The following is a 13,258-nucleotide window of genomic DNA, read 5'->3' as shown; positions in this document are numbered from 1 at the left end:
GAAAAATGCTCAATTATTACATAAAAATATTGTTTAAAATTTTAATTGATAATTAAATTATAAATGATTTTTATTTACAAAAAATTAAAATTAATTATTAATCAACAACTTAATCATCAACTCAATAGAAATTTTAATAAACAATTTTTAATTTTTCTTTGGTTTTATATTTATGTGGTAATGCAAAATTTAATTTTTTCCAAAACCAAGGATCATCCCAATCAAGACAAGTATGTCTTTTCAAGTAGCCCCTCAACTCAGAATCAATATTATTTATTGATAAATTTTTATCGTAAATTATTACTATAATATTTGCTGATTTATCACTGAGTATTTGACGATAAATTGATGGATATTTACTCCACTCAATATTTATAAAATTACGTGATAATATTAGCACAACTCTTTTAGAATTTTCAACTTCTTCAACAACTCCATTTGACAAATTGTCATATCGACTTCTTGGCCAGTCGCTATAATTAACACACAGCTCAAATCCTCTTGATTCTTCAAGTGGTTTAATTAATTTATCAATCAAAACATTTTCATCCAGTTCAGAAAATATTAAAAATGCATCAAATTGTTTATTATTTTCTTTCTTATCTCCAATAAAACAACATGAAAATAAATCATACAGCCAAATTTTAAAATGACAACAGCACAATATTGTTGTTAAAAAAATTATAACAATTATTATTATTATCATAATTAAACAATTGATAATTATAAAATTATTTATCCATTTATTTTCATGATGACAGAGTTCTTCTTGGCTCAATGATATAATTTTTTTATCATTCACATGACAAGTTACATTATCCAAATTAATTGTGCTATTAATTGTTTTAAGAAACTTTAAAAATTCACGAGTTTCACAGTTACATCTCCAAGGATTATTATCAAGCATCAAAACACTTAAATTCATTTTATTTTTTATAAAATTTAAAACAGAATTATTTATGTTTATTAACTCGTTATTTTTTAGATTTAACACTCGAAGATTTGTGGATAAATTCGTGTCATTGAGATGATTAATTTTATTATTTTCTAAAGAAAGAAGAGATACTTTTTCGTAGCCTGGTTGAGACATATTTGGCATTGCTTTGATGCTATTGTTAGTCAAATTTAATTCAACATGATATCCCTCAGGAGCCATGATCATTGATGGTGCTTCTGTTAAATTTTTTTGTGAACAATCAATTGTATATTTTTCACCTTCTGGTAGCATTTTACAGTTGCAAATTTTTGGACAATAATCAGTGTCTAAACACTCGAATGTTTTTGAATTTAATTCAAGTATTTTTGTTGTTTTTGAAAATTCAGGACCATGACATTTGAGATTTCCAATGTTTATTTGATAATTTTTAACATAAAAATCATTAAGAGATGAAACTGTTGATCTTTCTTCGAGATAAAATAATAACTTGTAAATTTTACAATCACATATTAGAGGATTATTGTCAATAAATAATTCAAAAAAATATGAAAATGATAATTCATTATGACAATTGTCAAATTCAATTGTTTGTATTTTATTATTTTCAAGATAAATACTCAAATTTGAATAGTCTGATGATTTAATACTGCCAATCTGTAATTTATAATTGAAAATTAATTAAAAACTTAATTAATATAAAATGAGGATTAAACTTACGTTGATACTTTTCACATGATTATTTCTTAAATTTAAATAATTCAAATTCATAAATGATGTCCAATTTTTAAATATATCTGTTATCTGATTATTTTCCAGGTGCAATTGTTGAATATTAAAGAGACAATGAAAAATTGTATTATTATTTTCCAATGTATTCAGCACCGTTGTTAAATTATTATTTGAAAATTTAGCAATGAGCAAATTTTTTAGAAAACATAAAGCATTTTGTTCGATTTCCTTGATTTTATTTCCATCAATAATTAATTGCTCAAGATTTTCTAAACCTTCAAAAAGTCCCCTTGAATTAAATAAACAAAATTATTATTATTTAAAATTTTTAATATAATTTTGAGTTGATTAAACTTACGTGGTGATTGTCTCAAGTTGATTCCATGATAAATCAAGTATTCGTAAATTTATTAAACTTGAAAAAATTCCAATTGGCAATGTCTCAATTTCATTATGACCCAGGTGAATTTCTTTCAATGAATAAGACTCGTTGAATATATTAATTGAAAGATTTTTTAAAAAATTATACTCAAGATGAATGTACTCCAAATTGAATAAAGATAAAAATATATTTTCTGGTAAAAACAACAAGCCACTTCCAGTCATCTCAATGACTCGAATTCTTGATAATTTCGCAAAAAATAAAGAAGGAATTGTTTGTAAATTTTGATTGTTGTAATTTAATTTAAATTCAATTATTTTTTTAGAATTTTTTAGCAATTCTAAAGGCAAATTTGTTAGATTATTATGTGACAAGTTGATGGACTCAATATTAGATAATTCAAAGAACATGTCAGCTGATAAATTTTGTAAATTATTTTGTCTAATGTCAACAACTTTGAGTGATTCCATTGATGTTAAAAAATTGTTTATAATATTTCCAATACAAAATTTACAATTTCTTATTATAATTATTTTAATGTCATTATATTTTTTAATTGTGTTAAAATTATTATCAAAATTGTCTGATGAATTTTGACAAGTGATTGACAATGACTCATTTTGTTTTTGTGTTGAGAAAAATTCTGATGAGCTAGACAATTGACTGTTTATTTTGTGATTGTTGGTGATTGTTGAACAATTATTAACAAAACCAGACACTTGAAGACAATGGCTATTTATCACTGACACTAAACTCAGTACACAAAAAAAATTAACAGACACTTTTACAGACGAGTGTAATAAAAAAAACATTGTTATTAAAAAACTTGATATTTTTATTAAATAAATAAAACACATTGATGATATTTATTTAAATTTTTTAATCCAAGTTGCTTTATAAATATCTACACAATTATTTCGTACACGAATATTCATTTTAACTAAATAATAAAATCACTTGGAATATTTATTTTTTATCTTTCACCAAGTTTTTTTTTTAAAAACTGACTGAAAATTTTATTTTTAAAGATTATCAGTGTTGATAAAAATATATTAGTCATTTGTCATGTGTATTAAATAAAAAATAATATTATTTTCAAGTATTTACAAATAAATTTTTCTTTTTTTTTTTTTGTTGATTTTTTAGGTATTTTGTTATTGTTATTATTCTTTTAGTTGTGTTTTTATTTGTATCTCTCTTTTATTTTTTTTTTCTCTTTTTTTTCGACTAGCACCGCGTGAAGTGTCTGTTGCGCTTCCAACTTCACACATGTCTGCACATGTCAAAAAAAAAAAAATGGCAAATGAAAATTTATTGAAAGTGGGGGAGGGGGGGATACCTGCAAATTATAAGATGCATCTATCATATTTTCAATTTTCATTTCCTTCTGGATCATCAGGTGAGCAAATCAGTTGTTTATTTATAATTTCATTATTTTTTTTTTTTTATTTAATTTCCATTTTTTTTTACTCAAATACATATCTGGAATTTTTATTTACTTTTTTTTATTTTATAAATACTATTCGATTGATATTGATATTTACAAGTGTTTAGAAATATGTCATTGTTTTGTAAATGTAAGAAATGTAAATATTAGAGAAAAAAACATGCGAGGGAAAATGAAAATATCAGCTGATAGTTCGAAATATTTAGAAAATTTAACTTAATGAATTAAACTGTGTTGTAAAATAATTTATATACTTTTTGATAATTTAGTAATTGTTTGTTTAATTTTTTTTATGTAAGGAAATTGAGAAAATTCAAGTAAGAAAAACGTGAGTGTGTGTCTTAGCATTGTTTTGCCATTGAGAGGTTAGAAAACGTGAAAAAAAACAACAACGTGTTATACTTTGGGGAACACTTATGATTTTAGATAAATTTGTTAATTTAATATTTATTTAAACAACCATTATAGAATTTTTGATAAACATTTAATAAAAAATAATATTTATTAATCAAATGAAATGAAAAATATATAAATAAATTAATTTACTCGTTTTTATAATCAATATTAAAAAAAAAAATTTCGTTTTATTTTCATCTATTAATTGTATTTGTAATTATGTAAATTAAAAAGTTGTGTATCATTCGGCCCTTATAAATTTTACAATTAATTATTTTTTATTTATATCAAATGTTGATTATAATCATAAACTTTGAATAATTATTACAATTAAATGAGTAAATAGTTTTCTCTTAAAGAAAAAAAAAAAACACATTTTATATCATCATAGGGAATATTTCATCATCATCCCTCCACGTTGCTCCACGTGTTTGAACAGACTTAATTGTTGTTAGCCCAACAAAAATAAATAATAAAAATAACATTCGTGAATTATATTAATAAATTAAATTTCAATTGTTTTTGTTACTCGATTATTATTGTGGCATTGTTGATAAAATAATAAATAATTAATGCATTGTTTTCTTTACATTTGTTTCAGATAATTTTACATTTTATTTTTACCCAGATTATACTTGATAATAAAAACACACATTATTGAGTAAAAGAGCTAGCAGTGAAATTAAAATTATATACAGTTGATTCAAATCAAACTGTGAGACAATTAACATTAAAAGAAATGCCAAGTAGAATATACTTGAGTACAGACGATACACCACAATCAGATGTAACTGTTGAGATAATTTCAAGTCCATCAACAAATATGGTAAATAATTAATTAATTATTAATTAATTTGTATTTAAAAAATAAATTTACGTCAATGAATTATTTTGATTCATTAAAAAGTCGTAAATAAAAATTTTGTATTATCAATTTTTATTATTTTTTTTTTTTTTTGTTGATTAGTTTAATTATATTGTTTACATGATATTTTAAATAAATTTCAACTTGTTTTTTTCGTCTTGATTATATAAATAATAATTTAAAAAAATTTGTTACAGGTTGATTTAAATACAAGAACACTTACCTCAAGTCTAAATGACACTTATCAACAAGAACAACAACGACAACAAGAAGAACAAGAACAACAACGACAACATGAACAACAAGAACAACAAAGACAACAACAAGAACAACAACTAAATCAACGAGGATTTCAACATTTAAATGTTCAAGATGCATTGTCATATATTGATCAAGTTAAATATACATTTATTGATCAACCACAAGTATACTATGATTTTCTTGATGTTATGAAAGACTTTAAATGTCAAAAAATTAATGCATCTGATGCTCTAACAAGAGTTAATTATTTGTTTGAAAACCATCCACAATTAATTGGTGGTTTTAATATATTTTTACCACCAGGTCATGGAATTGAATCACAAATTAGAGAACAAAATTATTCTCATCAAGTATCAGTAAATACAACAAGTGAACAATCAACACATACATTTTCATCACATTCTACAGTTGATGTTGGTTCATCATCAAATCAACAAATATCACAAACACCATCTGTCATACAAATGATGCCAGCTGGTGGTCATATACATTATGCAATGTCAAATCAATCAAGCATCAATCAAAATAACATGAACAACATGAATATTTATTCATCACCAGCTGGGCCATCATCATCATTTAATAATTCACATGTTCCATCATCTCATGGACATGCACTAAGCCAAGAACCATATAATGCATCATCAAATATTAGAACAACACGCACTCAACAAGAATTTAATGATGCTATGAATTATATTAATAAAATTAAAGATAGATTTCAACAACAACCGTATAAATACCAACGATTCTTGGAAATTCTTCGTGCATATGAAAGATATCAAAGAGGTGATAGTGTTGGTTCAAGATTAACTAAAGATGATGTATGTGCTGAAGTTACTCAACTTTTTGAAAATCAAGAAGATCTTCTTGCTGAATTTGGACAATTTTTACCTGATTCTACACATACCTCAAATAGCCTGGTTAGTTTTAATTTTTTTTCCAAAATTTTTTATTATAAATATCATTTAATCAATATTATTGTTAATAAATCTAATTGTTTATGGTTTGTTAAATTTCAGAGCAACAGAATGTCTGAGTTTAATCAGGATTCATTATATTTACTACAAGATTTTGGAATGGACTTACGAGGTAATGAACAAGGATTTGTAATTAATCTATAAATTAACAGACGATTTAATAATATGAAATAATTTAATTTAATAATTATATGTAAAATTAATCATTAATAATAATCAATTAATCATGTACTTACAATTAAAATAAATGTATGTTGTTTAAATTTAATTAATGTCTTTTAAATTTGCTATTGGGTTGTAAATTAATATTCAAATGATCTAGGTGATAAATAATGATTTATTTTGTTTTAATCTTGAGGAAAACTTTAGTTGATGACAGCTGAAAAATTACTAACGTTTACATTTTCTATTTTCTTTTTTCATTTCTTCTTCTTTAAGTGTAAACATGCATCAATCTTGTAACCCCCTCCAATAGTATTCCCAAGAGTGCTCGTGGTTTTGTCCTTGATCTTGAACACTTGCATTTCAGCTGACTTGAGCTCAACATTTACAATACTTGACTGCAATTTGTCACAAAAAGGTCCAACAAAGCTGAACGAAAATAAAACTATTATCAATTGGTTGTTGTCATCATCATCAACATCATCATCAGGTAAACAACTCAATTATTTATTTAATTTGATTATTATTTTTTTTTCTTTTTCTTTATACCAAAAATATATCTAGGATTTATATAATTTTTTTTATTTAATAAATAATTATTGATAATTGTTTATCTTTTATATTTAAAAGTTGATTTTTATATACGTGTTTTAAATTATTTTATTGATAAATTTATTAATTAAATTGGTTGTTTTGTTACAATAAATACAAGAGAGAAAAAAAAAAAAAAATCATCAGGGAATATTTATCATTTAATACCCCACCTGTTTGAATAGACAACACAAAAAATATAAATAATCAAAATGACAATTGTGAAACATCAACTAATAAAATTTCAATTGATTATTGTTGTGACATTGTTGTTTGAATAATAAATAATTAATGTGTTGTTTTGTTTATGCTTGTTTCAGATAATTTTACATTTTTATTTTACCTAGACTATACCATTGTTACATATGATAATAAATCCACAATTAATTGTTGGTTTAATTGCATTTCAAGTACCAGCTGCAATTTATAAAATTGACGTACAAGGTTATGCTTATCAAGTATCAGTCAGTATACCAAGTGAACAATCACATTGTACAGTTGTATCACCACCAAATCAACAACCAAAAGTACCATCTGTTATCCAAATAATGTCAAGTGGTGGTAATATTCATCATTCAATGGCAAATAATATATCAAACAGCATGAATAGAAATAACATGAATATTCATCCACCATCACCTGAGCCATTACCGTCATTTAATAATTCACATGTAACATCAGCTCATGCACAAACAGTTGGTAATCAAGCACCAAGTCCAGTACAAGATGGTGCATCATCAAGTTCTGTAACATTACAAAATAAACTATCTGAAATTGATCATGCTATTAATTATATTGATAAAATTAGAAAAAGGTTTCAAGGACAACCAAATAAGTATAATCAATTTTTGAAAATTCTTCAAAAATATGAAGAAGGAAAAGGTGCTGGTGCTAGTTCAAAATTAACTGAAGCTGAAGTATATGTTCAAGTTGCTGAGCTTTTTGAAAATCAACAAGATCTGCTTCTTGAATTTCAACTATTTTTATCTGGTACTGCAAATAAATCAAATGACATGGTGAGTTTTAATTCTTTTTAAAAATATGTTATAAATAATAACTTATTATAAATATTATATGGGTATATCTATTAATAAATATAATTGTTTTTAGCCTGTTGTACCACAACGTCATCAAGTGCTATCAAGAAAACGTAAATCACCATTTTCACATTGAATTGGAATGGCAATAATGAGCAAGATTCTACTGATCAATCATCATTTAAAATTCATCTGTAAATGAAAAAACTAATTAATAACATAAAATAATTGAATTTAATAATTATATAATAAATAAATGTATTTTGTTTAAATTTATTTGATGTCATTCAATGTTTTTTGTGTTAAAATAAATATGAATTTTAACAGGTGATAACAATGATTCATTTTGTCTAGATCTTGAGGAAAATTCTGATGACTTGGTAAATTACCAGCTTATTTGCTTATCATTGGTGATAAGTTGAACAATTTTTTTTTTTATTTTTCTCTTTTATTATCTATTTTCTCTATCAGAGCTTCATTTCTCCTTCTCTAGATGTAAACAGAGGTAAATTCTGTTGTCCCCTTCCAGATAGAATTTAGCCAATAGCCAGTATTTACAAGTGTTCACACGTGGTTTCGTCCTTGATCGTGACTTTGAGCTGAGTTGAGCTCAAATTTTTTTCCAAAATTAAACTGTAATTCGTCACGAGAAGGTTAAAATAAAATTAATTATCTATTGGTTATTTTCATCATCAACATCATCAGGTAAACAACTCAATTATTTATTTAATTTTATTATTTTTTTTTCTTTTCACCAAAAATATATATTTGGAATTTATTTATTTTTTTTATTTAAAAAATAAAATAATTATTGATAATAATTGTTTATCGTATATTTAAAAGATGATTTGTTTACACGTGTTTAAAAATATTTTATTGATAAATTTCTTGATTAAATTTTGGTCTGTTTTGTAGCAGTATAAAAAAAAAAAAAAAAACACGCGAGGAAAAAATGAAAATATGAAATCAGCTGATCAGAGTAAATATAAATATTAAAATTGAAAATATTCAATAAAAATATTAAATTTATTGAATAGTGATTTTGTAAATTTACTAATATTGTTTATTAATTTAATAATTGTTTTTTCTATTTTTTTTATAAATAAAATTAAGAAAATGTCGGTATGAAAACGTAAATGTTATTGTTGTGTTTGTGGTCCTAACCTCCAGAAAAACACATGTAATTACACATATCAACATCATCAGGGAAGATTTATATCATTAAATCCTCCAGCTGTTGGATCAGACAACCCAACAAAATAAATTATAAAAATAGCAATTGTAAATCATCAACTAATAGAATTTCAATTGATTATTGCTGTGACATTGTTGTTTAAATAACAAATAATAATTAATGCATTGTTTTGTTTATATTTATTTCAGATTCAGATAAAAACAGATAAAGTGGAGTTTATTCGAATCAAACTGAAAGACAATTAGAATATACACTTGAGTACAGATCAAAAAATCATCAACAAAAAATGGTAAATCAAAAATTTATTAATTATTAATTAACTTGTATTTTAAAAAATTAATTATTACATTTTGTCTATTATTAATTTTTTTTTTAATTTTTTTTTTATTTTGTTGATAAGTTGAATTATATTGTTTACATAATATTTTAAATAAATTTCAATTTGATATTTTTTGGTCTTGATTATAAAAATAATAATACATATATTTTTGCTTCAGGTTCAGTTAAATACAAGAGCAAATAGCTCAACTCTAATAAATGCTAGTAATCAACAACAACAACAACAACAGCATCAACAACAATTTCAACGTTTAAAAGTTGAAGATGCATTGTCATATCTTGATCAAGTTAAGCTTAAATTTATTTATCAACCACAAGTATACAATGATTTTCTTGATATTATGAAAGAATTTAAATCACAAAGTATTGATACACCTGGTGTTATAACAAGAGTTAGTCATTTGTTTAAAGGCCATCCAGAGTTAATTGTTGGTTTTAATACATTTTTACCACCAGGTTATAAAATTGAAGTACAAGCTAATGAACAGGGTCATGCTTATCAAGTATCAGTCAGTATACCAAGTGAACAATCAACACATACATCATTATTATCATATTGTACAGCTGCATCACCATCAAATCAACAACCACAATCATCATCTGTTATGCAAATAATGTCAAGTGATGGTAATATTCATCATTCAATGTCAAATAATATATCAAGCAGCATGAATAGAAATAATATGAATGTTCATCCATCATCAGCTGGGTCATTACCATCATTTAATAATTCACATGTTACATCAGCTCAAGCACAAGCAGCTGTTAATCAATCTCTGAATCAAGCACAAGCTGGTACATCACTAAATGAACCAGTTGAATTTAATCATGCTATTAATTATGTTAATAAAATTAAAAATAGATTTCAAGGACAACCAGATAAGTACAAACGATTCTTGGAAATTCTTCATACATATCAAAAAGAACAAAGATCTGTTAAAAATGTTGCTGGTGCCAGTATGAGCTGTGGTGGTATTCCTACAGCTGCTAATGCATCTGGCTCGAAATTAACTGAGGCTGGAGTATATGCTGAAGTTGCTAAACTTTTTGAAAATCATGAAGATCTTCTTGCAGAATTTGGAAGATTTTTACCTGTTTCTGGTGTTAATTCATTTTTGCGACATCATTTATAATAAATATTATGAAATATCATTTTTACTACTAGATTATAGAATAGATGTACAAGTTAATGAACAAGATTCTGCTTATCAAATATAATTTAAAAGCCATCTGGAAATTAAAAAACTAATTAATAATATAAAATAATTTGATTTGATAATTATATAATAAATAAATGTATTTCGTTTAAATTTAATTAATGTCATTGAATTTTATCATTTTGTTAAAATTTATATAAATTCTGACAGGTGATAAACAATGATTCATTTTGTTTTAATGTTTGATAAATTTAATAAAGAAAAAAAAAAACACATTGATAGTTTATTTTAATTTTTTAATATCTACACAATTATCTTCTAAATAGTAATTAAGATATTTACTTGGAATATTTATTTTTAATCTTTTGTCAAGTTTTTCTAAAAAACTGAAGCTTATCAGTGTTGATAAAAGTTGATAAAATAATATTAGTCATTGACCACAAATAATATCATTTTTAATTATTTATGATTAAAAATGAATAAATATGTTTTTGCTTTTCTTTTTTATTTTTTCTCTCAGTGCTCAATTTTCAAACAGGTGTACCCTCTCGCCCTCTTCAGGTAAGATTTAGCCAGTGTTTCCAGACACTTGGTTTCGTCCTTGATCTTGACCTCACATGAGCTCGAAAATTTTTTCCACAATACAATTGTAATTCGTCACGAGAAGCTTAAAATAAAATTAATCATCAATTAGTTATTGTCATCATCAACATTATCAGGTAAAAACTCAATCATTCATCAATTAATTTTTTTAATATATTTTTTTCATAAATAAATTTGAGAAAATCTAGGTATGAAAAAAGGTAAATGTTGTTGTTGTTATTGTTGTCTTGGAATGGAGGTTAAGAACGTGAAATTTTCTTAAATAAAAAAAAAAGACGTGTGAAAACATTATGGAATTGTTGTTTAAATAATAAATAATTAATGTATTGTTTTCTTTTTATTTGTTTCAGATAAAAATTATTTTATTAACATTTTAGTTTTATTCAGATTATACCATTATTACTTGATAATAAAAACACACATTATTGAGTAAAAGAGCTATCAGTGAAATTAAAATTATACAGCTGAGACAATTAACATTGAAAGAAATACCAAGTAGAAAATACTTGAGTACAAACAAAACACCACGACCACATGTAACTGATGAAACAATACTAGGCTCAATCAATAAAAATGGTAAATAAATAATCAATTAATTATTAATTAGCTTGTATTGAAAAAATCGTAAATAAACATTTTGTCTATTATCAATTTTTTTTTTATTTTTTTGATAAATTTATTTATATTGTTTACATGGTGATTTAAATAAATTTCGACTTGATATTTTTTGTTTTCATTATAAAAAATAATATAAATATTTTTGCTTCAGGTTGGTTTAAATACAACAGCACCTAGCTCAAGTTCGAATGCTGGTAATCAACGTTTAAAAGTTGAAGATGCATTGTCATATCTTGATCAAGTTAAGCTTAAATTTAATGATCAACCACAAGTATACAATGATTTCCTTGATATTATGAAAGAATTTAAATCACAAAGTATTGATACACCTAGTGTTATAACAAGAGTTAGTTATTTGTTTAAAAGCCATCCAGAATTAATTGATGGTTTTAATCCATTTTTACCACCAGATTATAAAATTGAAGTACATTCTGATGAACAAGGTCATGCTCATCAAGTATCAATAAATATATTATTAAATGAACAACCATCACATACATCATTATTATCACATGGTACAGTTGATGTTGGTTCACCACCAAATCAACAACCAAAAGTACCATCTGTTATTCGAATAATGTCAAGTGATGGTAATATACGTTATGTAAGGGCAAATAGTATACCAAGCCTTAATGAAAATAATACGAATATTAATTCATCATCAACTGAGCCATTACCGTCATTTAATAATTCACATGTTACATCAGCTCAAGCACAAGCAGCTGTTAATCAATCTCTGAATCAAGCACAAGCTGATACATCACTAAATGAACCAGTTGAATTTAATCATGCTATTAATTATGTTAGTAAAATTAAATATAGATTTCGAGGACAACCAGATAAGTATAAAAGATTCCTAGAAATTCTCTATACATATCAAAAAGAACAAAGATCTGTTAAAGATGTTGCTGGTGCCAGTATGAGTTGTGGAGTTGGTGGTATTCCTACAGCTGCTAATGCATCTGGCTCAAAATTAACTGAGGCTGAAGTATATGCACAAGTTGCTGAACTTTTTGAAAATCAAGAAGATCTTCTTGCTGAATTTGGACAATTTTTACCTGAGGCAACAAATAGCTCAAATAGCCTGGTGAGTTTTAATTCTTTTTCCTCGAAATTTTTTTTTCATTATAAATATATAATAGTTGTTAATTAATCTAATTTTTTCTAGTCTGCTATGTTTCAGAGTAACAAAGTGCCAGCGAGTGATCACGCAGGCAGTTGCTAAACTTTTTGAAAATCATGATGATTTCTACCTGATTCTGGTTTTAATTTATTTTTTCAACATCATTTATAATAAATATTATGAATTATTATTCTTACTATAGATTTTTAGAATAGATGTACAAGTTAATGAACGAGATTCTGTTCATCAATTAAGATCATAATTTGAAAGCCATTTGGAAATTAAAAAATTAATTAATAATATAAAATAATTTGATTTAATAATTATATAATAAATTAATGTATTTCGTTTAAATTTAATCAATTTTATTGACTATTTTCATTATGTTAAATTTAATATCCAAATGTTCTGATAAATTTTAACAGGTGATAACAAT

At 24.6% G+C, this 13,258-nt stretch overlaps 4 protein-coding genes across 5 annotated transcripts; all 4 read left to right on the top strand.

Moving 5' to 3' along the window:
* The first annotated feature begins 4,504 nt into the window (after positions 1-4,504).
* LOC122858632 (paired amphipathic helix protein Sin3a-like) lies at positions 4,505-6,152 on the top strand. Its single transcript, XM_044161620.1, has 3 exons — positions 4,505-4,717; positions 4,954-5,940; positions 6,040-6,152. The coding sequence occupies exons 1-3, from the start codon at positions 4,631-4,633 to the stop codon at positions 6,139-6,141; spliced, it is 1,176 nt and encodes a 391-aa protein (XP_044017555.1). The 5' UTR covers positions 4,505-4,630; the 3' UTR covers positions 6,142-6,152.
* Positions 6,153-7,111: 959 nt separating this feature from the next.
* Positions 7,112-7,954, top strand: LOC122858631 (paired amphipathic helix protein Sin3a-like). The gene is made up of 2 exons (XM_044161619.1): positions 7,112-7,766; positions 7,861-7,954. The coding sequence occupies exons 1-2, from the start codon at positions 7,116-7,118 to the stop codon at positions 7,921-7,923; spliced, it is 714 nt and encodes a 237-aa protein (XP_044017554.1). The 5' UTR covers positions 7,112-7,115; the 3' UTR covers positions 7,924-7,954.
* Positions 7,955-8,385: 431 nt separating this feature from the next.
* On the top strand, positions 8,386-10,544 carry LOC122858630 (paired amphipathic helix protein Sin3a-like). Of its 2 annotated transcripts, none has more exons than XM_044161618.1 (3): positions 8,386-8,492; positions 9,171-9,271; positions 9,480-10,544. In XM_044161618.1, exons 2-3 carry the CDS (start codon positions 9,269-9,271, stop codon positions 10,452-10,454), a joined length of 978 nt encoding a protein of 325 aa, XP_044017553.1. In that variant the 5' UTR covers positions 8,386-8,492; positions 9,171-9,268; the 3' UTR covers positions 10,455-10,544. The 2 variants fall into 2 exon arrangements, with proteins under 2 accessions (XP_044017553.1, XP_044017552.1); XM_044161617.1 differs by lacking the exon at positions 8,386-8,492 and adding an exon at positions 8,885-9,068.
* A 769-nt stretch (positions 10,545-11,313) lies between these two features.
* On the top strand, positions 11,314-12,979 carry LOC122859635 (paired amphipathic helix protein Sin3a-like). The gene is made up of 3 exons (XM_044163317.1): positions 11,314-11,319; positions 11,851-12,786; positions 12,868-12,979. Exons 1-3 carry the CDS (start codon positions 11,314-11,316, stop codon positions 12,922-12,924), a joined length of 999 nt encoding a protein of 332 aa, XP_044019252.1. The 3' UTR covers positions 12,925-12,979.
* The last annotated feature ends 279 nt before the right edge of the window (positions 12,980-13,258 follow it).

The sequence above is a fragment of the Aphidius gifuensis genome, linkage group LG6 (assembly GCF_014905175.1).
Source record: "Aphidius gifuensis isolate YNYX2018 linkage group LG6, ASM1490517v1, whole genome shotgun sequence".
In the NCBI taxonomy this organism is placed as follows: Eukaryota; Metazoa; Arthropoda; class Insecta; order Hymenoptera; family Braconidae; genus Aphidius; species Aphidius gifuensis.
The sequence above is the reverse complement of the archived record's forward strand: the minus strand, read 5'-3'. Positions and strand labels throughout refer to the sequence as shown.

Bases quoted from the DNA above. Each gene is read 5' to 3' on its own strand.
- LOC122858632 (XM_044161620.1), top strand. From the start codon at position 4,631: ATGCCAAGTAGAATATACTTGAGTACAGACGATACACCACAATCAGAT. The intron at 4,718-4,953 runs GTAAATAATTAA...AATTTGTTACAG, and splicing joins CAAGTCCATCAACAAATATG to GTTGATTTAAATACAAGAAC. The intron at 5,941-6,039 runs GTTAGTTTTAAT...GTTAAATTTCAG, and splicing joins CACATACCTCAAATAGCCTG to AGCAACAGAATGTCTGAGTT.
- LOC122858631 (XM_044161619.1), top strand. From the start codon at position 7,116: ATGATAATAAATCCACAATTAATTGTTGGTTTAATTGCATTTCAAGTA. The intron at 7,767-7,860 runs GTGAGTTTTAAT...AATTGTTTTTAG, and splicing joins CAAATAAATCAAATGACATG to CCTGTTGTACCACAACGTCA.
- LOC122859635 (XM_044163317.1), top strand. The intron at 12,787-12,867 runs GTGAGTTTTAAT...AATTTTTTCTAG, and splicing joins CAAATAGCTCAAATAGCCTG to TCTGCTATGTTTCAGAGTAA.